Below are 27,775 nucleotides of genomic sequence, written 5' to 3' on the forward strand. Positions count from 1 at the left end.
TTTCCCCTCTGTGCATGTCCTGTGCAGGTATTTAGATTGTGGAACTGTTAGACTCCATCATCCCTGCACAGTTATTAGTGTGTATAAACGTGTATGTTATCTTTCTTTCTCCAGCCTACTAATAAAATGTTTTTATTTTTGCTTTTTGCAGACAGTTTCTTGATTCGGACATGCCTAGGTATTATGTTGCCTCCTCCACAAAGTCTTCATATTTAGTTGTTCATCTTTCACTCATTGATTTTCTTCCTTTTTTGAATGTCCTTTCCTGCTTTTTATCTGCATCTATTTTCTCGTTCTCTTGTGCTGAGTCTTTGTTTGAACTGTTGTCTTGCTAAAAAGTCTAAAAAGTGATGTTTGTCTGGGCTTGTTATTCATCAAAATTGGATCTTAATGGAATCAGTTGTACTTTCTTTCGTGTGGAGGGTGACGAAACTCAGTAATGAAAAGTTAATCTGAAACAACTACATGGCTCAAATATAAACCACCACTTTATGACATTCATGTTGCAATAGTCTTTCCTTTACGCCACATTAGCATTTACAATCCTTGAACAAGATTTGGTTTTGTGCTGGCGGTATTAAAAAGCTTATTATCAGAAACACCAGTTGATCACTGACTTGAAATTTGTAATTCGGATCACGTCATTAATGGAACTACATTCACATGCCACTATTAAAAATGAAAAGATTACCTCACCAGAGGCTCTTTGCCAAACATTGTTGCGACTTCGTAAATATTTGTTGGAAGCCTGAGTGAAACTCTGCCAAACTGGAATAATAATTCACAGGTTTTCGGCAGCTAGTTTCAATCCTGGCTCCTAGATTTCAAGGAGGTAGAGGAACACATGATTGTGATGTGCAGAGAGGAAATTGCTTCCTTGTTGTGAAAAATGGTAAAAATACTTTAAATCTATTGGACTAATGGTGTGCATCTGCTATTATAAAAATCTGTTTTTTTTAAATAGATGACTCACCAAAGGTCGTGCAAATATAAGAAGGCCACTTTGAGTTTCACATCTGATCGTCATGAAGTCTTAGAAACACTGCTTCCATTGTGTTTCTCCCTGGATGACATTTTTTACATTTATTGACAACACTAAGTTACTTGCCAGGAACGGAGCCAGTCTCTCACGGTTATTAACCCCCTCGGGAAATAAGAATACTGTATTTGGTGAGAAACAGAACAGAAAGCACATTGTTTGGTAGGAAGAGTCATTGCATTTTGTGCTGCCACCGTTTTAATATTTTAATTAATAATAGTATTGAGACTATTTTTTTTTGTATTGTAGTTCCATACTGCCTCAGATAACAGTTTGAAAGGGACAAACACAACATCGTAGACTTTTCCTCACATTCTTTTTTTTATTTTGCTCTGCCTTTAAGGGCTTCATTCTGATGTATCTGCATGTAGTTTCTTCAATTTCTTTACAATACTTGGAATAGAGCTTTTGTTTGACTCCATTCAATGAGTGTTTTAAGCCTTGATCCTTGTAGTTCATGCTGTCTTGTGGACTCTCATTGAGAGCCTCCTATCTTCCTCCTGCAAGTCATCTTTTCCAGCATACTTAAAGCTTCCTCAGCGTTTGATACATACTTCCACATATTTCAGATGTGTACACGTCTGGCATTTTAAAGGGATTTGAAAGCTTCCCTCATAACCCGATGAGTATAACAGACTTGGTGATGGTTTTTAACATTCCTCATGATTGAATCATCAACCAATATTGGGATGGTTTCCTGTCCATCAGCAGCTCACGATCATGATTTCAGCTCACGATCATGATTTTTAGACTTCATTTTATTATTCTGTCAAGATATCCCTGGTGGATATGTCGACTTATCTCGACTAACTTTTTATTTTTCCTCAGGACGTTCTTTCGCTTTGAAGCAGCTTGGGACAGCTCCATGCACAACTCGTTGTTACTCAACCGAGTCACTCCTTACGGAGAGAAGATCTACATGACTCTCTCAGCTTACGTAGAGGTGCAAAACCATATAAATGTTCCTGAGATGAAGAAGTATGTACATATGTGAAGGTCTGAAAAGTAATAACTCTGCTCGGGTCTCTTTTAGATGGAGAACTGCACTCAGCCTGCCGTCGTGACCAAGGATATTTGCATGGTGTTTTATTCTCGAGACACAAAGTTGTCCGCGTCACGCTCAATACGCAACTTGTTTGGCACCGGGAGCTTGAGAGCAGCTGATGGGTGAGATATGAGCTTTTGACAGACATGCAGTGCACATTGAGTCCTTTTAGTGTTTAAAATGTTCCAGTGACAGTTTGAGATATCATATTCAGATATGTTGTACTCAGTGGCTATTATCGCTTTTAATTGCATTGCAATGATACAAGAATGTAAGGCAGAATAAGTAATAAAATAGCTTCATTAAAATAGCTAAATCATTTACAGTGGTTAGTAGACTGAAAACACTCATTTAGGACATCTGTTTATGGACACCTGTTCAGTGGGAGTTACAATGAAATAGTCAATATTTGCTCAACTTCTGCATCCACTGCCTGTCTTCTACTGTAGAAACCGTGTGACTGGTGTTTATGAGGTCAGCCTCTGTAACTTGGCTGACATTGGAAGCCCAGGTAAGATTTCCTCTTCGCCTTTATTGAAAAATCAAACGCTGGTTCTGACGGTGTGACACTTACCAACCTCAGGCATGCAGAGGAGACGCAGGCGGGTGCTGGACACCTCAGTGGCCTACGTCCGTGGGGAGGAAAACCTGGCTGGCTGGAGGCCCCGCAGTGATAGTTTGATCTTGGACCACCAGTGGGAGCTGGAGAAGCTCAGCCTGCTTCAAGATGTAAGCAACAAAAATGAATGACAACTTTACTGTCGGGAGCTGCCACATTATGTTGTCCTCCCTCACCTTAACCTTATTAGTTGTCTTCCTCTTGTCTTCTGTCATGGTACCTCTATCGACAAAATTGTTCATTTGACGTGTTTCCTGTCTGAACCATCTTAGTCTGGCTTCGTCTCAAAATTTTTGCCCGTATGAATTATTGTCTGTTAATGTTCTGCACTTGAAATGTCCATCAATTTAACCAATGTGATACAATATCTCCTAGGTGGAGAAGACCAAACATTACCTGCTGCTTAGAGAGAAGCTAGAGTCGGCCCTTATGGGTCAGTCCCTCGACTCCTGCATCACAGAGGAGCTGAGCGAGCCGCCTCAGCCGTCTGAAGTCGACCCAGATATCAGCTTCAGTACGGAAATCACCACAGAGAGGCAGAGAGAGCTTGCTGCAAAGGTGAAAGCTCCTCTCACATATATGGAAATAGTGTCTTACATTTCTGGTGAATGTCAATGACAGTGTTTTGCTTCCAACAGTGTTTGCGACTGCTCATGCACTCCTTCAACAGAGAGTACAGCCATGTTTGTGTCAGCGCCAGTGAGAGCAAGGTATTTGTTCAATAAAAGTTGATTGTAAAGGAAACTCTGTGAGTGTCAAGGAAAATAGACACAATAAATGTATCTGTGAATGTGTTTGTGTCACAGATTTCAGAGATGTCTGTCACAACTCTACGAGATTCCACATCGATTTGCGCTCTGAACACCATCACACCCTCTTCAACGTGCCCCTCCCTGGTGGAGGGTTCCTTTAACAATACTGACTTGAGGTCTCATCTCAATTTATGTCTAAATCTGTTTTGTTCGTGAAGATAGTAAATAAAGAGCGTATCACTGAGCTGTGCTAATAAACGTCTTTTAACTCTGACAGACCTCCGGTCCCTCGTTCCCGTGCTGTCAGCCCTAATCCCGACAGACAGCATGAGTCAGGAGCCAAGAAGTCTACCGTCGGCCCCTCAGACAGCAAACTTTGCACGCGCAGATTCTTTCCTGATATCCAGGAGATTCGAGTCAGGTGAGGAAGATACACTCATTGCTTATTTTCATTGAAGCTCAACTTTGACCTGACAAGTCTTTTCTGCTTCTCAGTCCCATTGTGTCAAAGAAGGGCTACCTGCACTTCTTGGAGCCGCACACCAACGGCTGGGTGAAGCGCTACGTGGTCGTGCGTCGCCCATATGTCTACATCTACAACACCGAGAGAGATGCTGTCGAGCGAGCCATTCTCAACCTCTCCTCTGCCCAGGTGGAGTACAGTGAGGACCAGCAGGCCATGCTGAAGGTACCTTTACTCACCGCAGGTCGTCCTGTAACCCATTATTGCTAGCAAGCTAAGTGAAATACTTTTTGTTTCCTTCAGACTCCAAACACATTTGCAGTGTGTACAGAACACCGCGGAATATTACTTCAAGCTGCAAATGACAAGGACATGCATGACTGGCTGTATGCCTTCAATCCACTCCTCGCTGGGACGATCAGGTAATATCTTAGCAGCCTGGGTGACACTTTTATTTGCACAGCAGCATTGTGGCAGTTTTTGGGTTGCCTCAACTGGATGTTCACTGCTTCTATTGCTTGCATCCCTAACTACAGTCTGATGTCAAGACTGTTACCAGGATTCAAGACTGCTTCCTTGATCGATGTGTCTGAGTTTCTGTGATCAACTGATCAGGCTTAAAGCTGTAAACTCGGAGTTTCAAAGTTCCACTATACAGTATTATTTAACACAATTACATTTTAAAACATTAATAGAATACCAACAACAATTTAACTGTGTTGCTCGGCCCCACTCGCATTATTTGGGTTTTCGGGCAGTGGTTGCAGGCAACTCATTGTAAACATGAAGTGCTTCTCTTGGACGATGTCACCAGTTGAAAAGGGACTTACACATTACAGTGGATGCATTTTTTTGTCTGTTTTGAAAAAGAGCAAAGAACAGTCAATGTATTTAGTAAACATATTAAGATAAATAATAAATAAAATGCATGCGTATATTCCCTTCAATAATTCACCCATTCATTTGTTCATGCAAAATGAATCATGATTTATAGAGATTTTAAAAAGGAATATTTAATGGTGATGAATCAAAACGAATCGAAGGCAGCCCTGTGATGAATCGAATTAAAACAGCACTGCCTTCATAGAAAACCTTTTTATGAAATGGTGGTCTGGATCGATTAGCTATCATAATTCACCTTTAAAACAGATAATACAGAGATAGCACAAGATCACAAACAGTTATATTAGTGGAGAGGTCATGTGGAGAAGATTTCAGGTAAGAGAGGCCAGATGGTCTGGATGCATGGAGAGGAGAGACAGAGAACATGATGTCAGACTAAGAGCATTAGAGGTGTAGAAAAGCAGAGCAGGTTTAGTCGACGTGAAGGAAATAGGTGTGGCGAGAGGAGGTGGCAGAGGATGACTTACTTTGGCAACCCATAATGGAAGGGCTGAGAAGATTAGATATGAGGGTACAATAATAATAAATAGAAAATTATTTTAATTGTGATGAAAATATTTTAGTGTGACGTACCAGTATTTGAGGAAAGTCTAGAGTTCTGAGAGGTGACTTGGTGAGATATTTATGTTGGTGAGATTAAGTGTGTGTTGGTCAGTAATTATGAGTAATAGAAAGGTTTCCGATGTTGGAATAAGCAAAAATGGCACTTGGTCTTCAGTTTAAAGATGCAGTTCTCTGTTTGAGCAAAGGGTGGTGCCAAAGTAGCAGGTCCTGCTCGACCGGTTGGTTTGTGAGTGAAGGGAAAATGTGTGGCTTCTCTGTCTGCTAAGTGTCCAGTTGAGATATTTCAGTTATGGTAACCTCATAGTAGATTCTGAGATGCGTTGTCTTTCCTTTCTTCCGCAGGTCAAAACTGTCCAGAAGAAGAGCTGGTCAGATGAGGATGTGAGACCCGAGGAGAATAAAAACAAAGACTTGAGATGTACATAGGTCGTGTCATTCCCGCTCCTCTGTGTGCTGAGCTCCCGCCCAACTCTCCTGTAAACACCATACAACCATCTCTGTCCTGTTACATGTTTTCTCTGCACGAAAAAAAAAATCACCAGTTCCTGTCAAATCTTTCTGTGGCGTGAGTCTCATAGTCTCATGAACCTTTCAAAAGCCGCTCCTATTTGTTATAGTGGGTGGCTTACTACAACTGATATAATCTCAGATAACATGCGTATGGTGATGTAGTGTAGCTGTGTGTGTGTGTGCGTGTGTGTTTAAGACACGTTGAGCCTTATACATTTATTCTTTAAATAATATAAGAGTGGCACTGCGATACTTGCATCCGGAAACCAGTAGACAACTCTACACGACAAGACAATGAGGAAACATCGATCTTTTCTGCCCAATTCTTCGCAGTCAAATGTTACCACACTCAACCAAGACTCCATGTGTTCATCCGTACTGACGGTAACCGCATTTAAACAGTCAAGCATCACTCACACTAACCCGCCTCTCTGAACGTCCATCCCACTCTGATTTTTATTTGTCAGAAAATGTGATATATATATATAAATATATACATAGATATAACAGCTTTTTATTATTTATTTCTGCATGTATTTATTTACAAAGACATTTATATATTTCTAAAGTAGTAGTACAGTGCAATTTCTGCACACTGCACTTTTTAATATCAGTTTCTTCAATGTTCCAGTAATCGTCCCTCTGCAAGAATCGACACTGACCAGTTTCTTTGTGCGCAGTTACTTGAATAACACTTCAATATAAGATAGGATAGTTGCACCTGACCCGAGGTCCCACTTCTTAGACACATCTGAGGTCTACACTGCTACGGCTGCACAAACTACCTTGTTAGTCACATGTAGTTTAGACGAAACCTCCTCTCAGTCCGGAATTATGAAGTAGTTTTCTGAGTGACAAGTATGTTGATTACATGTAGTGCCTACTCATTCTGCACAGAACACCTCTGCACTAGTTGCTTTGCTAACAATATCACTCATGCTGCTACGTTTCTGGAAACAACTGATCTCATCGTCATCATCACTGACACTGACCGAATGTTCACTAATGGACTGCTGCAAAAGACAAGCAAGCAGACAGAGGGCTTGTTGTTTTCCCCAAGTTTTCCTCAGGTCGATCAGCCTCGAGCGCAACTTAAGCAACAGTTGATCCCCTCTAAAATGCTAACTCATTCTATGTCAGGACACGCAATGTTAGCGGTCCTCCTATAAATAAACTTACACACTTAGTTCGTCACTGTAAAGATGTTCATGTGAAACAATTCTTCGCTGCGACTCTTTCTTTCCAGCAATAGCGCCACCGTGTTGCATTTCCTCTGCACACTTCACTCGTTTTCAAACTATGACCATAGGATTGTTCCATTGTGCACTTTCTTTTACATCACAGCAAAATTTTACTTGAGCCAACCAAAGTTCAGTTGGCAAAAACATAATGGCATCGCACTGAATGTACAATCATATTGACGAAAACATGTTATTGTGTCCTATGGTTTGCTTATTGATTGTATCGTGTCAGGAAGTCTTGTGATTGAAGGGTTTATGTGTAATAATACTCATCCGATCCGTGGTGGGTTTCCAGTTCATCCCAATGGAAGAGAAAGTGCAGCTTTACACGACCACTTGTTTCTGTTTATTCACCTTGACTGCCACCTCACAAATCATTTTTCTATCTCAGCCTTGAATGAAACGTTTTTGTGCTTCCACATGTTTCTGTTTTGGCATTGTACATAAACATGATTGCTGTGAACAGTTTATTATAAAGTTGCAGCCATTTGCAAAATCTAAAATGGGCAGTAGTTGTGTCAGAGGGTTGGAGATTAGCGATGAATGTTTGTGTACACGGAACACATGGTATGAAATAAACTTGGGAATTATGCAACACAATGAAATCATCTGTCTCTATTTTTCCTTCTTCTCTTATAATTACGTGTGTGCATGCAAATTATTTCATGTTAACATCGCATTGTGAGAACCACACTAATACTTATAAACATGTTTTGTTACTACAGATAAGTCGCTCAAAAAAAAAAGTGACTTCATTTCCAGATGACTCTTCGGGTGGGTGGTTACCTTGACAGCAGAATTCATGGTTGCCATGTTTGTCACGAGCAGAATGCATGTATTATACAGTTGTCTTAACTCGCCCTCTTCATTTTAAAGGCAGCGATCCGTTTCACGCTCAAGAATTGAAAGATAAAAAGTAAAATGTATTACAGTTTACAAAACATGTACCACTGCGGTCATTTGGTAATAACGTCTTGTTCCGTATTATTGCAATACCTGGCAACCCAACCAGTAGCCTGTCTAACGAGGAAATAATTGACAGAATTCATAAAAAAAACTCTCCGAAGACTCTTGTCACATCACTCCACAAGGTCAGGCGCACTGTCCGCACAAGTACTATGTTTATCTTTAGGATGTGAATAACGTATGATGTCGTTAAATATCCGTAAAGAGGTTAGATGTGACTGTGGTCTCGTCCAAGCTAAATGTAGCTAAGCTACCCGGCGTTAGCAAGCAGACGTACTGTATATAAGGATTCAGCTTTATCTCGTGCGGTGGACCACTTGTTTTACAATAGTGCGTATTAATTGAGTCGAATGTTCAAAAATAAATTAATGATATTAACAGGAGTGGTGGTGGCTGTGTAATTTTTAACCTTTTTATAGTCGTTATTAGCTGATAACGTGTGCGATGGACGTGTTTATGAAAAACCGACTATGATGGTTGTGCTAATGCTGGTGAGGGCGAATGTTGACTCACCGTGGAACTGAATAAGATCATTCATTTTTGGTTTTGTCGGTGGTTATTTCTCCCAGAATCATGGGTGACCATTGCAATGTCCCCGCTGTGAATGGTACTTCTCTGTGTGGACATGCATCAGTTCTGCCTGAAGTGCACCACAGCAGGTTGGAGCCAATTTTTGGATGCTGTTTTTGTCTTAAAAAGCTTTTCTTTTCAGCGCCTTTATTAAATGAATGGACATAATAATTGCAGGATTTACATGGACTACAATGCAACCACGCCTTTGGAGCCAGAAGTGATCCAGGTTATTTCCGAGAGCCTTCAAGATGCCTGGGGAAATCCAAGCAGCAACTACAGTGCAGGTATGTATTTTGCTCCTCCCCTATTTAGAATTAGTACGCCATAGCAAAGGTGCAATTACATTCTGTTATTGTGGGAGGAATGATCGATGAGTGCAGGAGACATACTGTTATAAATCTTGCTTGTTATGTGTAATCATAGTTAGATTCCAAATTCAGGATCTGACGTGACTGTGTAGCATTGTTTGGCGAGGGTGGCGCATTCATTTCTTCAGGATGAAACAATCCTTGAGTCGATAAACAGGTGAGAGATTGATAGACGTGGATAAATATGAGTGACTGACACGAGTAGTAAACATTTCAGACAAGTTCAGACCACAGCATGCTCAACTATTAACACTTAAATATAATGGGCTAAGCTACACAATGCCAGTGAGTTAAAACTATTCAAAATAAGAAGCAACAGTAAATAATGAATTGTCATCATTATAAACGTTATTATGATTTACCAGGGTTGAAGGCAAAAGCAATCATTGCTGAGGCCAGAAAAAATGTGGCAAGAATGGTCGGGGGCAAAGCTGAGGACATTATATTTACCTCAGGTGGGACAGAGGTAACAAACTATTTGAGCTTCAGATAAATATAATTTTACACACTACTCACTTTGCATGCCATTCAAAACAGACCTGGTCTTTTTAGGTGAACAACATGGTGTTCCACTCTGCCCTGGAGCACTTCAGAAGACATTGCATCCCGACTGGTCCCAGCATTCATGTCCTTCCCCACTTCATCACCTGCAACGTGGAGCATGACTCGGTTAAGTTAGTTGTGGAGCAGTTGCAGAAAGAGGGAAAGGCTGGTAACTGTTGAACAATTCTGCTATCTATTATCTGTCATGGATCAGCCCTTGAATTTGTCCTTTTTTTTTCCACAGAAGCAACATTTGTTCCTGTGTCCAAAGTGACAGGCCGTGCTGAGGTCGAGGACGTTGTGGCAGCAGTGCGTCCGAACACTTGTCTCATCTCTGTCATGCTGGCAAACAATGAGACTGGTGTAATCATGGTAACTCACCAGCCAAGCCGACTGGAACTTTTCTAAATATCGACTGAGATGCGTAGATTCTGAATGTGTCATGCTTGGGGGAAACATCGGGGTCAGCGGGAAAGGTCACAGAACAGATGTGCTGTACTGCTGTTTCATTTTCTCTCAGGTATCATTAATGTTAGAGAAGTGTGAAACTGAACTTGTGTGGAAACTTCCAAATCACTCTGGCATCTTGGCTTTTGAAAATACCCGTATTAAGTAACAGGTGCCTGTGATTCATATGTGGCTACCAAGCACACGCAGCTGCTCATAATTGGTGGTCAAAGAATCCTTTAGCCTTTATTATTTATGTTAAAACTGAGTATAGTCGTCTCGTAATAGGCATTAAAAATGAGCAGAAATTTAGAAAGTAAGTGACATATTACGGGCACGCTCTTGTTTCTGTTATTTGACTCATGTTTCTTGTTGTATTGCCAGCCTGTCGGAGACATTTGCCAGAGAATTAAATCTCTGAACAAGCAGCCTCAGCGCCTCAGGATCCTGCTGCACACTGATGCGGCCCAGGCCCTCGGGAAGATCTCTGTGGATGCACATGAACTTGGGGTGGACTTCCTTACCATCGTGGGACACAAGGTTGAAACTTACTTGGCTCAAAAGTTGAAAAGCAGCACTTCAGTATTTATACTTTTGTTCCCATTTATAGTTTTATGCCCCACGGATTGGTGCGCTATACGTGAACAGCCCTGGGGAGAAGACGCCGCTGTATCCACTTCTATTCGGTGGAGGACAGGAAAGGAACTTCCGACCAGGGTAATGGTCAGATAAATGATCACTAAAATGTTTGCAGCGTTGTGAGTGCGAATTTATCTCTGAACTTCACAGCACTGAAAACACACCAATGATTGCTGGTCTGGGTAAGGTATGCTGCTCCCTCTTTTGCTTTTACATTTTTTGCATTTGATATCATGATAACTTTTTGAAGTGGCTGTGAACACAGCTATTCACAAGTTTACCTCAAGTTCAATTTGTTTAAATGGAGTCAGTAGGTGAAGGAAGATGGACTTCACAATTGTCATATTTAAATTTCATCATTTTTTGATTCATTACCTCTTTAAATTTGAAATTTATCACATACACTTACAGGTCACCTGTCAGCCATTGTGTTGCTTTGTTATGCGACACAATGTTTTTGGTATGTTATGCCTTAAAATATTTAGTTCACCTGTTTTTTTTCCCCCAAGATTTATATTTCATTGTTTTCAAGTACTGATGCTCTCAATATCTAATATGTACATCCCAGGCTGCAGAACTAGTGGTCTGTCATGTGACTGAATATGAGACTCATATGCGGAGTATAAAGCAGTACTTGGAAGAAAGACTTCAAGTGAGTTTGCTCCCTATTTCACTGACTGGAATGGCACATTTTTCATTTGCCTAATTTCCTGCATGATCTTATCTTAGATTGTCTTCAAAGATCGGATCCATTTCAACAGCTCCTTCCCTGGAATCGATCACCTCCCAAACACATGTAACGTGTCCATCCTTGGACCGGCATTACAAGGTGATGTTTCCACTCTTCTCCCGGACTGGTGTCCTCTCACCCTACTCCAAGTTCATGACCTGCGTGAACCCATTTGTAAACCACAAAGGCTTTGAATGATTCATTTGGCTCCTCCTGCACTAGGTTGGAGGGTATTGTCCACCTGCAAGAGGCTGCTGGCGAGCATTGGCGCCGCCTGCCACTCAGACCGCGGAAACAGGTAAACTAGCCTCTTTCACCTGCACCTATCGCCCAACGTAACTCGCTGTCCGTCTGCCCATCAGGCCCTCGCATATCCTGCTCAACTGTGGCATCCAGCCCGAGGTGGCAGCTAATGCCCTCAGGTTAAGTGTGGGCAGGAAGACCACCAGAGCTGACGTCGATGCAGTTATAGAGGATTTGAAGGAAACAGTGCATCAGCTTGAAGAAATGAACTCATGACAACAATCAACGGTATTTTTAACAAATCAGGATCATGCTGTTCATTGGGTTATATAGTCACATACCAGATGTTTCTGTTTGGGATTTATGGAGCTATAGGTTTCTTCACACGCTCTCACTGTGTACAGCTGATTTTCTGGGAGTAGAAAAGTTTGTTATCTACAGTCTGTCAGTTATACTAACTCTCATGCATAAATAGTTAAATGTGCTATTGTGACAAGTTCAAGAAGACCAAATAAACAAAATCATGCCACACAGATTATTATGTCCATGTTTCGAAACATTCAGAAATGCGACCCATGGTAGGAGAGGTCAAATTGCAACTCACTGTGTTTGGTACGCAAGAGAGATTTTCTACCATCACATTGGGATTTCATTTTTGATACCCAAATATTGAAGTCAGGAACAACATTTTTGAACCACACTTTGGGATTTTGACATTTCCTGCCTATCTTGGGGTGCAATGTGACCTAGGTCTCAGTGGAACAGCTCGCCAGGAGGTCAAGCTAACCCTTAAAAAAAATGTACATCTCACAGAATGTGCCTCAAGTCTGCATTTGCCTGTAGTCCTCCACCAGAGCAAGGTCTGAAGTCCATCATCCCTTCATTCATTCCCAGGGGATTGAGCCAAACCTTGAGGTAAAACGGGAAATCATCGTATAGATAATTCACACATGACTCATCACATACAGTTGAGTCTAATGCAGAGGAAGAGCATTCACATTTAACTCAGAGTTCAACCTAAGCACTACCCACTGCTCCTTCTTGCCACTTGGAAATAAAATAACCTTCATTTGGAAATTTCCAGCTACATCTCAAGGGAGAACTCTGGTATGACCCAGGGCCAGTTGGCGAAAGGTTCTCCACGCAAAGCAAGCACGAGTTTGAGTTGTTTTGTTTTAGTTGACAATTTCTAAGCATCTCCTAAAATGTCATCGACACACGATGAATATTTTAAATAGTTATTAAATAGTTGTTTTCGTAGCCGCCAGGCCTTGGCGCGGACTTCTCCCATTACTTAAGTTTCCATGCTGTCTCAGCTCCCACATGTCCAGTGAAGCGTGCAGCCTGTGCCAGCATATGGTCACTGCCACACAAAGGCGACCAGGAGGCCACGAGCGCTTCGCCTCCACTCGTCTTTCATTACATTTCTATCTCACTGGCTTTGCCCCCCTCTCTCTCGCAAAAAGGCCCCGCTGGCCAGCTGGCTGCTGCTCGGGTGTCACTTTCCTGGCTTGGGGAGACGCTGTGAGTGTGAGTTTTGCTTACTGTATGAGAGTAAAGACATGTCAGACTGCCAGGACCCGGAGAACTTGTAACATGCTTATGGAGAGTGGCGATGGTGCTTCATCGGGCCATCCAAGCCGCTCGGGCCGGCGACGTTGTGACCTTGAGGGCGCTAGCATCTTCTGGTCATCTCTCAAGGACAGTTGTTGACGCACAGGGAGCCGGCCCGGTGCACCATGCAGCGAGATGTGGGCGCTTAGAGTGTCTGCGGTTTCTGGTGGGTGAGCTGGGTCTGCCAGCAGATGCAAGGGCCTACAACAGAGCCACCCCTGCGCACGATGCTGCTGCTACTGGCAACATCCAGGAGCTGCAGTGGCTGGTGGCTCATGGAGGCTGCAACATCGAGGTAAGTTCGTCCGCTCAGCTCTTTGAGCACTGTGGGGAAACGTTTGAGCTGAAGTGCTCTTGAGAGATGGCACAAGAGTCAGCGTGAATTCAGACCTAAATCCAATGGTGCTGTTAGATACTATTGTGGTTATGTTGATGCAGTACAGATACTAGATCATGACATCATCTGGTGTTCACTTACATGGTACTCCATGTATAATGTAGAAATTATAATCGCCTCCAGATGTGGAAGGAGGTTACCCTCTGAACTCAGCATTGATGTATGCTGCTCAGAGAGATCCAAGTCAGAACACTGTTGTGTAGCTCGACATTCATGCAGTTCACTTGAATAACTATGGCTCATGTCTTGAAAGGATCGGGACGCAGCTGGTGCCACTGCGCTTCATCTCGCAGCTCGGTTCGGGTGCAGCGACGTGATGAGTTGGCTGCTCTCTGTCAGTGCCGACCCAGAAATCCAAACTCAGTGCGGAGCTGTACCCGCTCACTACGCAGCAGCTAACGGAGAGCTCAACTGTTTGCAAATGCTGGTTCAGCAAAAACCCGAGTGAGTTCACAACTGGCTCTGAAGTCACTGATGTCTTAACCATGACACGTCAATTCAGAGTTATGTACAGTGATGTTTAAACACAAAGTGGCACACCTCAATGGCCACAGCAAAATGTCGGAAACACAAGCATCTTACTTTAGATAGCTCATACAAACGGTCTGATGGGGTCATGTCTTCCGTTTGTCTTTTTTTCCTGTTCAAAAAAACTGAGATATGATGCCCTATCTGAAACAGGAAGATCATTACCATAGAGTGGAGCTGTAAGGAGTATGATCCACAACAAAGTCAGGTCATCACATGTGACCATCAGTTTCCTGTGAACAATAGATGCACAGCAACTATCAACCACGTGGGGCAGACAGATTGTGGGATAATAAAAATTAGCTAACTGGCTGGCCTTTTACTACATTGTGCTCAACAACATACAGTGTCATTTGGTTTAAAATATCTCTGACCATATACTCATTCACTCCCTCGTCTCAGAAATATCACTATTATAGTCATCCTATGGCCTCAGTATAGTTTACAGTTAAGAATGTGTCCCTTGTGTACAGCTGTGTAAACCACCAGACTGGAATGGGTGCCACCCCTCTGTACCTGGCCTGTCAGGAGGGGCATCTCTATCTGGTGGAGTACCTTGTCAAGGACTGTGGATCTGACGTGCGGCTCAGGGCCAATGATGGCATGACCTGCCTGCACGCTGCTGCCCACATGGGTCACCAAGCGGTTGTGGTGTTACTGGTCAGTGAGAAAAGCTACACACTCACTTAAATATGTCCTCAGCCTGGTTTGTTTGTTTATAGCTTGAAATCCAAACAGGTGACCTCAACTGAAATCGACCCGTCTTGCCAGGACAGGGAAGGAGCAACCGCCCTGCATTTTGCCGCCAGTAGAGGGCACTATTGCATCTTAGAGTGGCTGCTTCACAATGGTGCAAGGGTCATCAAGGATTACTGGGGTGGGACCCCACTCCATGATGCTGCTGAGAACGGAGAGCTGGAGGTAAGACAAGAGCTTTAAAGCCATGACATCTTCCTGTGTTATAACCATTTGAGTTGCCTTGTCTAAGTAAACCGAATTGTGTCAGTCAACTATTTTAACACCGATTTTTGTGTTTCTCATACTTGGCTTCTACGTGCTTTTTTAGTGCTGCAAAGTCTTGCTGGAAAGTCATGCCAACCCTTCAGACAAAGATATTGACGGTTTCACCGCAGCAGACTTGGCTGAGTACAATGGTCACCATGAATGTGCCAGATATCTCCGCGCCAAGGAGAAAAATGTAAGCACTAATTCACTTTTTTTTGGTTACTCTCCTTTCTCTTCAGGGCTGCAGGTTGCAGTCATTGTTAAATGAGTTATATTACTGCTCAACACTGCTCTATTCGCCTCGGCGTCACTCTCAGTCCAGCATGGCCTTTAAGGGGGAAGCTGATAGATAAGGAGAGAACAGGGAGGAGCAGTGTTTATAAGTTATTTATAGTACCTGAAAATCAACGGCGTTATTGAACCCCTGCCCAATATTTGCTCGGTCACCTCGGCTCTTTGTATGAGTGCCTGGATGCAGTGTGTATCAAAAGGAAAAAAAAGTAGGTCATGAGTGGTCAAGTCTTACCAGCAGATTTTTGTTTACCCTCTGAACACCTCCACTGATATTCTCCACTACAACCGTACTGCCAACCCTGCAGCTTCCGTCCGAGCCACTGTCGACCCTTCGTGTTGGTTCTTTTCTCAAAAAGTTTTTTTTGTTTATTTTCTTTTCAAAATGTTAGTGGCTCAGCTGATGGATCGGACCATCCGGTCCATGCAGAACCCTAGCTTTCACTTCCCCTTGACACCGGAGCGTTGGAGCTCGCCTGGCCACCAGAAATGCGACCCCTGTTATCACTCCATCTCCCACTCAGCGAGGTGTCGCACAAGCGTTTTTCACTTTAACTGTCAGTGTTTATTTTGCTTTTCAATGATGATCAAGCATTTTGGACCAAAGTTGCTGACAATTACAGTAAATGGTTTTCGTCATGCATGAGCCATTTGTTTCTTTGGAGATGATCCTGGCTGGGTGTGTTTGTTGTGCGTGCCGTGAGTGTCTTGTTTTTCAGCTTGTCACAGAGGGCTCTGAGATTACGTCTTTTGTTTAGCGTGGAGAGCCCTGGCCTTATGAACATCCTGATGAATATTTTAGCGTCAACACCTTTTGTTTGCGCTGTCGTGACCTCTTCGATCTGTCCTGCCTTCAACTGGAACGAGAGACGCCTATTTAATGCGTTCATAATATTGATTCATTTGTTTGCTTTGGAATGGAAACATATGAATCAAGTTTGGAGGCTCTCACTCGGGACTGCTGCTGACATGTGAGCATGAGAAGTGGACTTTTTAAAGGAAACAGAATGTCTCCAGCTAAAGAGTCTTGGGGGAACACTCTGTCAGCACACTTGCTGCACCCTTAGGCCGAACAGCTGTCCACCTGAAGGCCGTCAAGTTTTACTGTTCCCTCCACTTCACACTTGACTCGCTGGCTACAGTGCAGACAACACCAAGATGCAGAGTAATGAAGGCTATCAGCCGCCACCCGCCATGAATAAGTCAGTGACGAAGAGCAGCACTCATACATGAAGAGGATGATGATAGAGAGCCAGCCAGGCGTGGCTGCTGAGATCGGCTTCAGAAATAATCCCGCCATCAACAATGGATAGTTAATTAGCACAGGAGCCGCTGCGGCGTCGGACCCAGCTGGAGCTGCCGCCAGCGAAAGACCTATCGGTTACCTCTTTCCAGTGGCTCAGGTGGAATGCCCCGAGGCTGGGTCTGTTATGAGATCCACAAGCTTAAGTTTCAGTGTTTTCACCGTTCTGATGCCTGGAACTGGCAACTCTATCTCTTTTTGGTCTTAGACAGCAGGATGTCACCGGCCTCCAACCACCTTTGGCTGCCATGCTTTTTTTTTTTGTTTTCGTTTTTTCCCCACGCAGTGCTATGATTGTCACTTCTGGAATGGGAAGGCACGACAGTGCATCCCATTTCTTAAACCAAAGCAAAGTCTGCACGAAGAAGCCGTCTCACCATTTCGCTGGTCGTCCGTGGGTATTCGTGCTGCTGCATTCCAAAAGTGACCTCAAAGTCTCAACTCCACAGAGCAACAGTTCTCACACCAGCTTTTAGGCAGATGAGCGTGTTGAGTTGGCTCTTTAATTACTTGTGGCGTTCACATTTGTAAAACACTGAGCAGATCACGCGATCCATCAGTGTTGGTGTCGGTTGCATCATCTCATTTCCGAGCTGTGACCCAAATGCATCGGAGTAGCGCTGCGTCATTAGCAGCGATCCTTGAGCAACAGCTGGCATCGTATAAACGTATGCTGAGCCTAAACCAGAATGGTGGCGATCTCTCTTGTTGCAAAAAGCAAACATCATTTCAGGTATGGACATCAGCAGCAATGTGAAATGAACTGGTTGATGGATTGGACCTTCTGCATGTTTGATTGTGGTGGATATTTTAATGGAATATGGCAGGGAAATGTGTTCCGAAACAAATCAGCCATATCATTACGACCGCCTATCTGGCTTGTGGAGGTCAGCCGCTCCTGTGGTAGAGAGCAATAGATATCAAGGCTCCTGTGGAGCAAAACCTGGCGAGTGTGATCCATACCAGCAGACAACAGAAGGACCTCAAATCAGAGGGGTCGAATTCAACTGTCGAACAGACGAAACACTAGTTCATTTGCTTATATCATCGGCTCTTAATGTAGGAACAGCTTTAACCTGTGGTTTGAAGTGTTGGATTGATTATGACCAGTGGGACACTTAAATATACTTCTTTTTGTATATGGGGTGAAAATTGGCTTGTGAACCTTCAACATTAATATGTGAATAATAGCTATTCTCCCATAATCAGCATTAACTTATGCGTTGGTTTTTGTCATCGCCATAGTGAGCCTCACAGTGCATCCAGTTAGATGAGCACATTGTGCTTTTGTTGGGTACATGAGGCAGGAGGATTCGCTCTCAGGTCCCTTTCCTTCTTTTTGGTGCACTGGGCCATGTTTTTTTAATAATAATAAAAATAAACAATGCAGAAATAAGAATTTATTTGCATATTTACAATAATATTATCAACCCGTAACAGTGACATGAAAGGAGGAGTTCAAATGGCCTGTGAAGTGTCCTGTATCATCCAATAGGGATTTTCCACAGTGGTTAGCTTGGGCAATGATAGTTTGGACATGTAAAGAGGAGAGATAGCAAGTGCATAGGTAGGAAGATGTTGAAGTTGGAATTGCCAGGCAGAAGGTGGAGAGGAAAGAGATTTATGGAGGTGGTGAAGGAGGACATGAAGTTTGTAGGTTTGAGAGAAGAGGAAGCAGAGGACAGGGTGAGATGGAGGAACATGATCCGTTGTTGCGATCCCTGAAGAGAGAAGCCGTAAGAAAAAGAAGAAGTTATCTTATCCAATCACTCATAGTTGCAGTTGTTGATATGCTAATATAGAGTAGGCCTGTATTTATGCCGCTTGAGAATCCCACCAAGAGCAAGCGATGTTGCAGGCCAGGAAAAACTGTCTCAACCCGGCAGAAACCACAAGAGAACCAAACTCATGGCAGGCTGTCTCAAGCTGTTCTCAAGTCTGTCAGAAACTACGACCCAAATACTGCAGAACATCAGGACACATTCAGTTGTCTTTCATAAAGTCCATAGTCCGCATCAGCAATCTTCACATTTAATTGAATTGTTTTATATTGACTTGGAATTTAACTCCACTCTTCGTAACCTTTTCCAAATTAACAGTTCCTTGTTCAGGCTTCAGGGTGTCGCATTGTGTTTCCCATGTCACGTTTCACTAATCTCCTCAGCCAGGTTGTTTCAAAGTGTTGGATGAATAATCTGCATCCTGCAATTGTCCTCAGTGGAAAAATCATCAGAAAGCACTTGGATAAAATGTCTTTTTCGGGCTTCCCCTGATACCTGACTTGGTGCGACACGGTTGGTTTGTCTATGCGTTAGTGACATTACCGGCCATCCTATCCCTCCTGTGAATTATTCATACCTTTCCCCCAATCTGTGTATTGTTTATTGCCTGCCGGCCCTCGGCCCCTGGCAGAGATGTGGATGCTGGTGTGAAAGAAATGGTCACTGATCATTGGATAGCGTCACATGGGTGAAACAGACTCTGCTTCAGAGCTCCTCTTCACGGTGAAGGTGCAGCAGCACGGAGGACAGTCAGGTCAGTCACATTATAGTTTGGTCGGTGCCTCGTGACATCTGGATGTTCTATTTCTTGTATTTCTGCCTTTCAAAAGGTCTGTGTTGTCAGGCACAACCGAGTGTAGCAGCTTTTGGCAGCGCTGTGAACAGTTATAGCCACTTACGGTCAGGCATGACTAATACCCCAGAGTCACGGCTGACATTATGAGCTTTTCCTATTGTTGATTTGAACTAATAACACAAGGCGTCTTGATTTGCTTCTGCACACTTCTTAGTAGTTCTTCCCACATCTAGTAGCTGATGTATTTTGGCCTTAAAAAAGTGTAATTGTTGGTGTTGCGGTAGATGCTAGAGACTTGCCAAAGCCTGTTGCTTTCATTTATTAGCCTCGCAAGCAGGAAACCTGAGAGTATTTTCTCGTGTGAGTGCACATGTATTTACACTATACTGCTCTGTGTATAGCGTACACCCACTGTATACATTCCAGGTTGCAATTTATCACCAGGAAAGTGAGTATTTCACATGGAAACAGGTTGTTTTAATGATTGACTCCAGAGCATAGAATTACAAGGCATGTTCCTTAAATACACGCTGTGCATTGAAACGCTACAACTCTCTCACAGCGTGACCCGCGGGGACCAGGGCTTGGCTTTTAATCTGTTGTGATCAGGGTTTCTGATAAAAGGAGAGCGGATCCAGGCTTAAAGCCTGTCTATATCCGAGCGGCAACTGTAAGGGGTGTTGATGAAAACCAAATGTTCTGGCTATTGGGACTAATTAAACACACACACACACACACACACACACACTTGTCCACTGTAGCGTTCAGGACATTGAACCATTACCAGAAGGGTCACAGAGGAATCACCCTCTCTTTTCCCAGCCCTCTGTTTATCTATTTATGGATTGCACAACTTCGGGGAAGTTTTTTTTTTCCTCCCCTTTTTCATCAGCCTGAGCAGTGTCACAGCTGATTTCGTGCTCCATCACATCAAAGTGCCGTGTGAGAGGAAACGGCAAAGACCACCTCGTGGACACGAAGCACGGCAACTGCATGCGGCAGCGTCTTTGATGTTCTTACTAATAATGTCCTTGGAGAGCTGAATTTGATATGCATTCTGCACGGAGCACATTAAGACAGTACAGGTTCATTAAAAAGGGGGATGTAAATGTTTCCATACATCCTGCGCCCTCCGTGAGATGGTGTTAAGTCTGGTCAAGGTTGCTGAGTCGCGCTTTCATTTGTTTTCCTCTGAACTCCCCAGGCATTGACGTATCCTCAATTTGTCCTGATATATTTGTTTATTTGGAAAAAGATGACTTCACTCCGCCCCCCTCGTTTTTCTATCCTTGCTTAACCTAGTATGTCATCCTTAGCATGATGTCGCGCTGTATGTCGACTCTGTTTTTGATCTAACACAAGTAAAAACAACTTTCTAGAGCGCATTTCTGTTCTGAAAATGTTGAGCACAAATACCTCTGAACAGTCATCATAGTAAGGGTCTTGTGACGTTCTAACTCAAAATAACTTTGATTGTGAAATGTCACTTAGCTAAACAAGTTTACAGAGCTTGCTGTTGTGAACACTCTCAAAACTGAGCTTGTCCTCACTCCTCAGTCTTCTCTGACCCATTAAACACCAGTAGAAAAGAGTTGCTAATTTAAAATGACACAACAAAACTTTAAACTGTTTCATCTGTATCTCATCTGCATGGCTCAAACAAGAGAGGAACACTGTGTTAAATTATGTAAACCATTATTCATATTTGTAAAAGTTTATAATTGTAACGTTCATACCTTCATACAGTACTGTAAAACCTGGGTCAGTGTTTTTGATGAAGCAACCCATAATATACAACAACTATGTGTTTTTCCTTGTAGCAAGAATGAATAAATAAATAAGAACTATTACTATGATTTTACCACTATAATGATGTTCATTTCTACTTAACAAACAGCTGTCTAATTTTGATGCCTCAAGAAACCTTTGTTGAACATACATTGACTGGTTTCCTTTAGAAAATTTGGAATAGAACCAAGGGTCAAGGGAGGTCAACTTGCCCTTTGTAACTCACTCATCACCTCACATATTCTTGACTCATTTGTCTTTACTGCCACGCTTAGAAGAAAATGGTTTTCCAGCTAAGATGGAGCGTTGAGGGCTTTATTCAAGGGCTTATTCAAGTTTTCTCTTGATCAGAGGGACCCAGTGGACAAGGCACCAGTCTATTCCTGCGTCCTCTGGCTGTGAAACAGTCCTACCATGCTGCCTATTACTCACTGATATTATTTTTTATCTATCCATCAGGGTGGGTACAGTCCTCCACCAGGGATTTCCAAAACACCCCTTTGTGTCTGAACACAGACTAATGCATTCATAGATATTCCTGTGTCAGAACGGAGATGTAATTTCTTCATCTTGACATGCTTTGCTGCGGTGCTCTCTTCCCACTTTGATTCGCTTTCAGTACGTGGTAAACTGAAGGGATCAGTGAACCACTAGGTTTCCACCAAAGTACTATGATTCCTATTTGACATGTTGGAAGATGCTTGTTGTCCATGTGTCCCAATGCTCCATGGCCTCCTCCAAGTTCCCTGAAACTGATCATTCTCACTGTGGACTCCAGCTTCAACTGTTGCAGGGCGCTATGGGAGTTTGAGTCGTGGCAGTAGGTCCATCAATAACGGGCTGAAAGTCTCCATTAGTTTGACATGCCAGCTCGGAGCAAACTCTGGTTACAGATGGAACACTTTCTTCCCCTTCCAAATAATGTCTTGACCTATGTGACCTCCCTCATGGTCAACTATTGCACCCCTTCCCCCTTTGGCATCGGCTCTATAGAGTGTGTGTATTGTCAGATTTGCACAACTGACTATTAAATACGATTCTTATCTGGAGTTGTTCCTTCCAAAACAAAAGCCTGTGTTTCCTTCCAAACTACGTCTCAGTGCTATTTACACATTTCCAAGTGCAGTAGGGTGCAAAAGCGAGGTTGTAGTTCATAGCTGTACTAACCCAAAAAACATATTTTGGAGAATAACATGGCCTCTTGAGGGACTTTGTTTGCTTTTACTTGCGTTGTAACTGCTGGCTGCTCAGCGGTTTTTCCACGATCACCATGAAAACAGTGGCTGACACTTTCAACACTCTTGTTGTTTGGCTCATTCCTAAAAAGCAACAATCAGGTGTCATGGTCAAGGAACCTTCATCGGGTTTGTCACGCAAACAATGAGGAATAACAACAGTTTTGTTTATGCGTGACGTGTGGGACATTACTGTATTTTATTTGGACCAGATGTTCCTGAACGTTTCCATGTTGCAGACCTCGAATTGACCTTCGAAAAGCCTCATGAGAAGTGAGGTTGCACAACGAGGACACATGTTGCTTCACATACTTCGATGATGCTGTGTGCAAATGCGGGACACAGGAATTGACTTGGAAGAAATGCATGAGCCAATAGATTAATTTAAGAACTGAAACACCTGATAAACACCTAGGAAAGATTTGGATAGCATGTTCAGAGAAAGGTGCTTTAAGAAGACAATCTGTTGCTAGAAACCTGGTGCAGATCTTCCTGTCCTGGTCTTTACTATAGATCCATTGTATGGATTGTAACTAAAGTCATAATGTTTAGAAGGAATTATGAGATTATTTAACCCTTAAAATGAGTTATATTGAATATAAAGCTATAAAACTAACCTCATGAGGACTTTATTCATGCAGGAAACCACTGTTCTCTCGGTCTAAATTGTGCCCTATAACTCATTCTAGTAGTCACCCAAACTACCCCTACTACACAGTGTAATCCTGCTTTCTGTGCTTACCTCAGACAACTGCTGAAGACCCCAACTTTGAGTCCATCCCCGCAGTGGAGGGCGACTGGAAGGCGACAGCTACAGTGTTGCCAGCGAGTCACCGAGCAGATTACTACGGCAGCCTGAGCGACACATGCAGCAAACCCATGGACAGTTTAAAGGTAGTTAAGGTTTCATGTATCCTCTGTCATTGATTAACACCGTCCTGAACCATCGGATTTATTTGTCTATTGTAAATTAGAAACCTGAGAGCGAGGAGTGTCCACAGGCCAGATATCCCCTTGGACCATCTCTACCTTCACCGGGCCAATCTGATAAAACCACCGTCAAAAGATTAGAGCAGGTTCAAGTGGCATCATCGGGTAAGTAATTCACTTTTGAAGGTTAAGCGCTTCTATTGTTAGACACGAGGCATTTTTCATGAAGGCTCAAGGGCATTTGCACTTTCATTGACTTCATAAAAAACATGTCCAATGAAGCGTTGCATTTTTCTCAGTCATCAAAGGTTTCAGTCACCCACAAGCAACTGCCGGTAGGAGGACTGTCTCTGCGGATCAGAAGATGTTACCTGATACCAACGTGCTCACTGAGGGCAAACTCAGCAACATGAAGTCCATCCAGTCTTTGAAGCAATCTGGACTGACGGGCGTCTTCACTGGACACGCCGTGAGTGATGCTCCGGTGCTGCACGCACATCCAGGATCTAAGTCAGATGCTGTCCGCAGAACAAGATGGTAGTGCTGCCAACCGAGGAGGCAAACTTGTCGGACATCGATTACCTGGTGCCGACCCACGACGAGAGGGGGCGTCCCATCGCTGAGTGGAAGAGGCAGGTGATGGTGAGGCAGCTGCAGGCCCGGCTGCTGGATGAGGAGGACCAGAGACGGAAGGTAGGTAGGCAGCTGGCTTGTTTCAGAATTAGCTCACGTTTTATTACCTTGCCAATAATGGAGAGTGGGAAGATGTTTGTGGTTGTAGTGTGTCTGTTAGTTCCTTTGTTTATAAGCAGAGCAACTCTAAAACACACATGTATTTCAATGAAATCATTTTGATTTTGATGGTCTCAAAGTTCAATAGTTTCCCTGTTGTTTTCAATAGGCCGGGCAGATAGTCAGGTCATGTGACCAGCTCCAATGAAAACAGTCAGAAAATTGACATTTTGATTTCATCAAATGGAGCATACAGTAGAATTAAGTCACTGTGATAAAGCAACTGTCATGTGATTTTGAACGTTTCCCTCATTGAGTCTTTCCTTCTTCACATTGTTCACGTGACTTTTTAGGAAATCGGTCATCCGCTGTCAGTTTTTGCTCATTAAACTCAGAGTATTTAACATGAAATGTATTAAAATAAGTGTTGAACAATGAGTTGAGAAACATAAGATCTCAGAGCAGAGGTGCAAAGGAGTTCATCGTTGTTCTCCTGAGTGGCTTGGAAGGTGTCAGGGATGCCGTGTGCTCGCACCTGCAGGCTGCTCTCAGCTCACGAGCTCTTGAGCCTATTCCCTTATTTGGGTCACTGGAGCTTATTCCAGCAACTTGCAGCCGGAGGTGGGGACTTTAATTTACGATTAGAATTTCTGGATTATTAGATTTGCCACCCAAATAGTAACCATTGAAATGCATCTTTTTATCTGCAACTAAATATCTTATGGTGAGCAGGACCAAATGTCTTTAATAATTTGAATGTGAACTACTGCATTTCCACTTTTAAAATAACCACATCAATGGAAACATTCAATAACAGCTCTGTTTTACATCTTTGTCTTGTAAATGTTGTGTAATACTCCAGCAGAGTTGCCTGTGGAATGTGCAGTGGACTCCTCAAAAGATAATCCCGAGTGCGTGGCCTGGCTCAACTTTTATTAGCCAAAAAAGAGGCTTTAAGGCCTTGCTAGTTGTTGCCTACAGTGATGTCATGTAATCCCTCCTCTATCCCTGCATTAGTCTACTCCAATCTCAGTCCAGTGGCGAGCCACAAACCACACGCTACAGGAATATGACAGGAGTACCTCAGCGATATGTTGGAGCTTGAGTGTTTTAGTGGCATGCGGAGAATATTTCCACGGTGCTGTCAGGGTTTAAAGCCCAGACATGATCAAGTGAGATAATCGTAGTTATGAAGTTTGATGTAAATAATGACAAAGAGACAGACAAGTAGCTGCTCCGGAGCTTACTGTTGGTGCAATCTCGATGCCGATCTCCTTCCTCTTTGGCTTCTGCAGGAAAATGGGAATCGATATGCCAAAGTTACCTGGAGGTTCTCCCAAGCCCACAACGCCATCCTAGGTCCCTCTGGCGAGCTGCTGACTGAGGACGACCTCATCTATCTGGAACAGCAGATTGCCAACGTCTCCATGCAAAGACACTGTGAAGGTTACCAGCTGGAACTGGCACGTCTGGCAGAGGAGCTCCGCCACATTCTCCCCGCTCCCATCGTCAACATCACGGTCAACACGCAGTTCAGGAACTTCACGAGTCAGGTCCCTCTGCCCGGCTGGTGCGGCCGCATCTCCGGCATCGTTCAAAGCATGTCTCTGCTCCTGAGCAACCTGACCGACCAGCCGTACTGCAAAATGCCCAACACTGATCTGATCACGGTCTTCTCACAGACGCCCGACCGGCAGACCTCCACCAGGGGGCGCAGGGAAAGAATAGAGAATGAGATCCAAGAGTTCGGAGTCTCAGTCAGGAATTTAAAGTCTAATTTCGAATTACAGAACTCACAGTTGTCTGATGAACCTGTGGAGGCCGTTGAGCTGTGTGCTTCTCCTCCTCCTCTAGACAAACAGAGTCCTCCGAAACTCCTCAACCCAAGTCCCGAGACTGACCGCAACAGCGACTCCGGTATCGACTATGATGAGAATGTCCCAGATGTTTTAGAGACGACCAGCCTGAGGAAGGAGCGTATTGTAGTGCTGTTCTTGGGCCACTGGAAGAAGTCTGCTTACACGGTGACGCTGAAGAGCAGGGATGGAGCGGAGAGGAAGCTGAGCGCAGGAGAGGCAGGAGTGGGTTGCAAAGCTGAAATGCATTGTGGTAGCAATGTGGAGAGCGCCCAGGCCAAGATGATGAACAGTTCTTTGGGGCATTTCTTCAAGCAGAGAAGTGCTGTCAACAAGATGCTTGGCAACTGGAGAAGTATGATCTCCAGCGTTCCATCCAGGCAGATACGACGGTAGGAGTGAACATACTGCAGATACAACAGATACTATTGACCTATAGTGATAATCTGTCCTCTTCAGAGTTTGCATGTGTCTGGTCTCATGGTTTTTATGGAGTGGAATTCATTACGTCATGAACAAGGGGGATTGAGTTCAGATGAATTGAGGAGAGCATAGCTGCTATTTACAAGGATAGTGACTTTCAGCGCTTGGTTTAAAGTAATGAATCAGCTAAAACCAATCGTTCGGATTGTAGAATTAAAAAAAATATTATTACGTTTCTGCACTTTTGTGTCAGTGTAGTACATAACTGAATTATTTGTGACAAAAAATTGGGTTTAATACCCACTAAAATGTGTTGTGATGAAATGTTTTTCATTGAAAATGAGAGCATTGGTCATCTTTGTCCTCCACAGGCTGCACAGACAACAGGCCCTGTATTCGCCTGAGCAGTTTCTTCCGCGTCTGGACGGTGTGCCTGTGGAGTACGACAAGTTGACCCTGGATCTCTTCATGCTGGGCTACTTCCACATCCTGGAACTGGAGCTGCCGGTGGATGAGCGTAAGATGAGGCACCTGCTATGTTTCGAGGTGTTCGACCACGTGGGGACCTTCCCCTGGGAACTGGTGAGAGACTTCCACAAGGCCGTCATCCAGGACATCGAGGCCGGGAACCGCGAGTGGAAGGACGGTTTTGAGGACATTAAAGTGAAGTTCTTTGGGACTGCTTCAAATTGTTCTGACACCACTGCTGAAGTGGAGAAGCCCAGTCTTCCAGAGTTGCGGCAGGTGCCCAAAGTCATCGTCCAGACCCCAACCCCAGATGAGAGCATGGTCTACAAGGGTACAGACATTTCAAGTTTTAGCAATGAAGAAATTTGTAAATACATCGACCGCAGTTTTGCATTTTGGAAAGAAAAAGAAGCTGAGATTTTTCATTTTGAGTAATTTACTCTTTTGATACTTTTGTAGATTTTTGAGTCTCGGGCTGGGTATCGAATCAATTCAACTTTACATTGTGAAATGTGGTTTTATAAATGCAAAATTAAGCCAGAAATGTAGCCATGAGGACAAATCTTTGATTCAATGTTTTTACTTAATTTATTTTTTATATGAATCTTAATGGATGTCAAAAACATATTCAAATTAATGTGTACATAAATACATTTGCTAGTCACCCCTTGCTTACACATACCCAGCCCAGTAAATACGTGAATCCTGCCAGTGTTCGTGTGTTAAACTGACAATAAAGCAGACTCAGACTTAACTCTTACAGCCCTATGTTCCACATACTTCTACAATAAACAACTCTTTTCCGTCATTGCTAGTTTCCAAGCCTGTTGAGAAGATTGTAGATCTGTCTGTGTGTGTGTGTGTGAGCGCGTGTGTGTGTGTGACAGCAGGTGTGGGTCCGGCTGGAGCTTGTTGAGTGGAATCTGAGTTCAGTGTCAGTGATAAAAATAGCAGAGTGAGCGACGGACAGCCCGACCCAGTGA

At 43.4% G+C, this 27,775-nt stretch overlaps 3 protein-coding genes across 25 annotated transcripts in view; all 3 read left to right on the forward strand.

Moving 5' to 3' along the window:
- Positions 1-7,726, forward strand: part of kif1aa (kinesin family member 1Aa) — a 33,979-nt gene extending 26,253 nt beyond the window's left edge. For 15 of the 21 annotated variants that reach the window (XM_053857676.1, XM_053857732.1, XM_053857685.1 and 12 more), the window contains 12 exons: positions 152-178; positions 1,868-1,982; positions 2,073-2,206; positions 2,534-2,595; positions 2,668-2,813; positions 3,079-3,261; positions 3,342-3,413; positions 3,510-3,631; positions 3,733-3,876; positions 3,951-4,143; positions 4,222-4,340; positions 5,728-7,726. In XM_053857676.1, the coding sequence (XP_053713651.1) occupies positions 152-178; positions 1,868-1,982; positions 2,073-2,206; positions 2,534-2,595; positions 2,668-2,813; positions 3,079-3,261; positions 3,342-3,413; positions 3,510-3,631; positions 3,733-3,876; positions 3,951-4,143; positions 4,222-4,340; positions 5,728-5,770 (1,360 nt within the window). In that variant the 3' untranslated portion in view covers positions 5,771-7,726. The remainder of the gene's footprint in view (positions 1-151; positions 179-1,867; positions 1,983-2,072; positions 2,207-2,533; positions 2,596-2,667; positions 2,814-3,078; positions 3,262-3,341; positions 3,414-3,509; positions 3,632-3,732; positions 3,877-3,950; positions 4,144-4,221; positions 4,341-5,727) is intronic. The other 6 variants (XM_053857704.1, XM_053857759.1, XM_053857767.1 and 3 more) reach the window with 1 other exon arrangement.
- Positions 7,727-7,984: 258 nt separating this feature from the next.
- scly (selenocysteine lyase) lies at positions 7,985-13,194 on the forward strand. Of its 3 annotated transcripts, none has more exons than XM_053884908.1 (13): positions 7,985-8,052; positions 8,672-8,761; positions 8,850-8,959; positions 9,409-9,509; positions 9,596-9,755; positions 9,831-9,958; positions 10,418-10,573; positions 10,644-10,750; positions 10,823-10,859; positions 11,241-11,324; positions 11,402-11,501; positions 11,625-11,700; positions 11,765-13,194. In XM_053884908.1, the coding sequence occupies exons 2-13, from the start codon at positions 8,676-8,678 to the stop codon at positions 11,919-11,921; spliced, it is 1,302 nt and encodes a 433-aa protein (XP_053740883.1). In that variant the 5' UTR covers positions 7,985-8,052; positions 8,672-8,675; the 3' UTR covers positions 11,922-13,194. The 3 variants fall into 3 exon arrangements, with proteins under 3 accessions (XP_053740883.1, XP_053740872.1, XP_053740891.1); XM_053884897.1 differs by lacking the exon at positions 7,985-8,052 and adding an exon at positions 8,140-8,227; XM_053884916.1 differs by lacking the exons at positions 7,985-8,052; positions 8,672-8,761 and having other exon boundaries at positions 9,409-9,498.
- A 66-nt stretch (positions 13,195-13,260) lies between these two features.
- On the forward strand, positions 13,261-27,590 carry LOC128771844 (espin-like protein). The gene is made up of 11 exons (XM_053887650.1): positions 13,261-13,554; positions 13,910-14,100; positions 14,658-14,844; positions 14,923-15,105; positions 15,251-15,382; positions 23,131-23,277; positions 23,358-23,478; positions 23,613-23,782; positions 23,842-24,006; positions 25,341-26,293; positions 26,696-27,590. The coding sequence occupies exons 1-11, from the start codon at positions 13,261-13,263 to the stop codon at positions 27,225-27,227; spliced, it is 3,075 nt and encodes a 1,024-aa protein (XP_053743625.1). The 3' UTR covers positions 27,228-27,590.
- Positions 27,591-27,775: the final 185 nt, after the last annotated feature.

This window comes from Synchiropus splendidus, chromosome 1, assembly GCF_027744825.2.
Source record: "Synchiropus splendidus isolate RoL2022-P1 chromosome 1, RoL_Sspl_1.0, whole genome shotgun sequence".
In the NCBI taxonomy this organism is placed as follows: Eukaryota; Metazoa; Chordata; class Actinopteri; order Syngnathiformes; family Callionymidae; genus Synchiropus; species Synchiropus splendidus.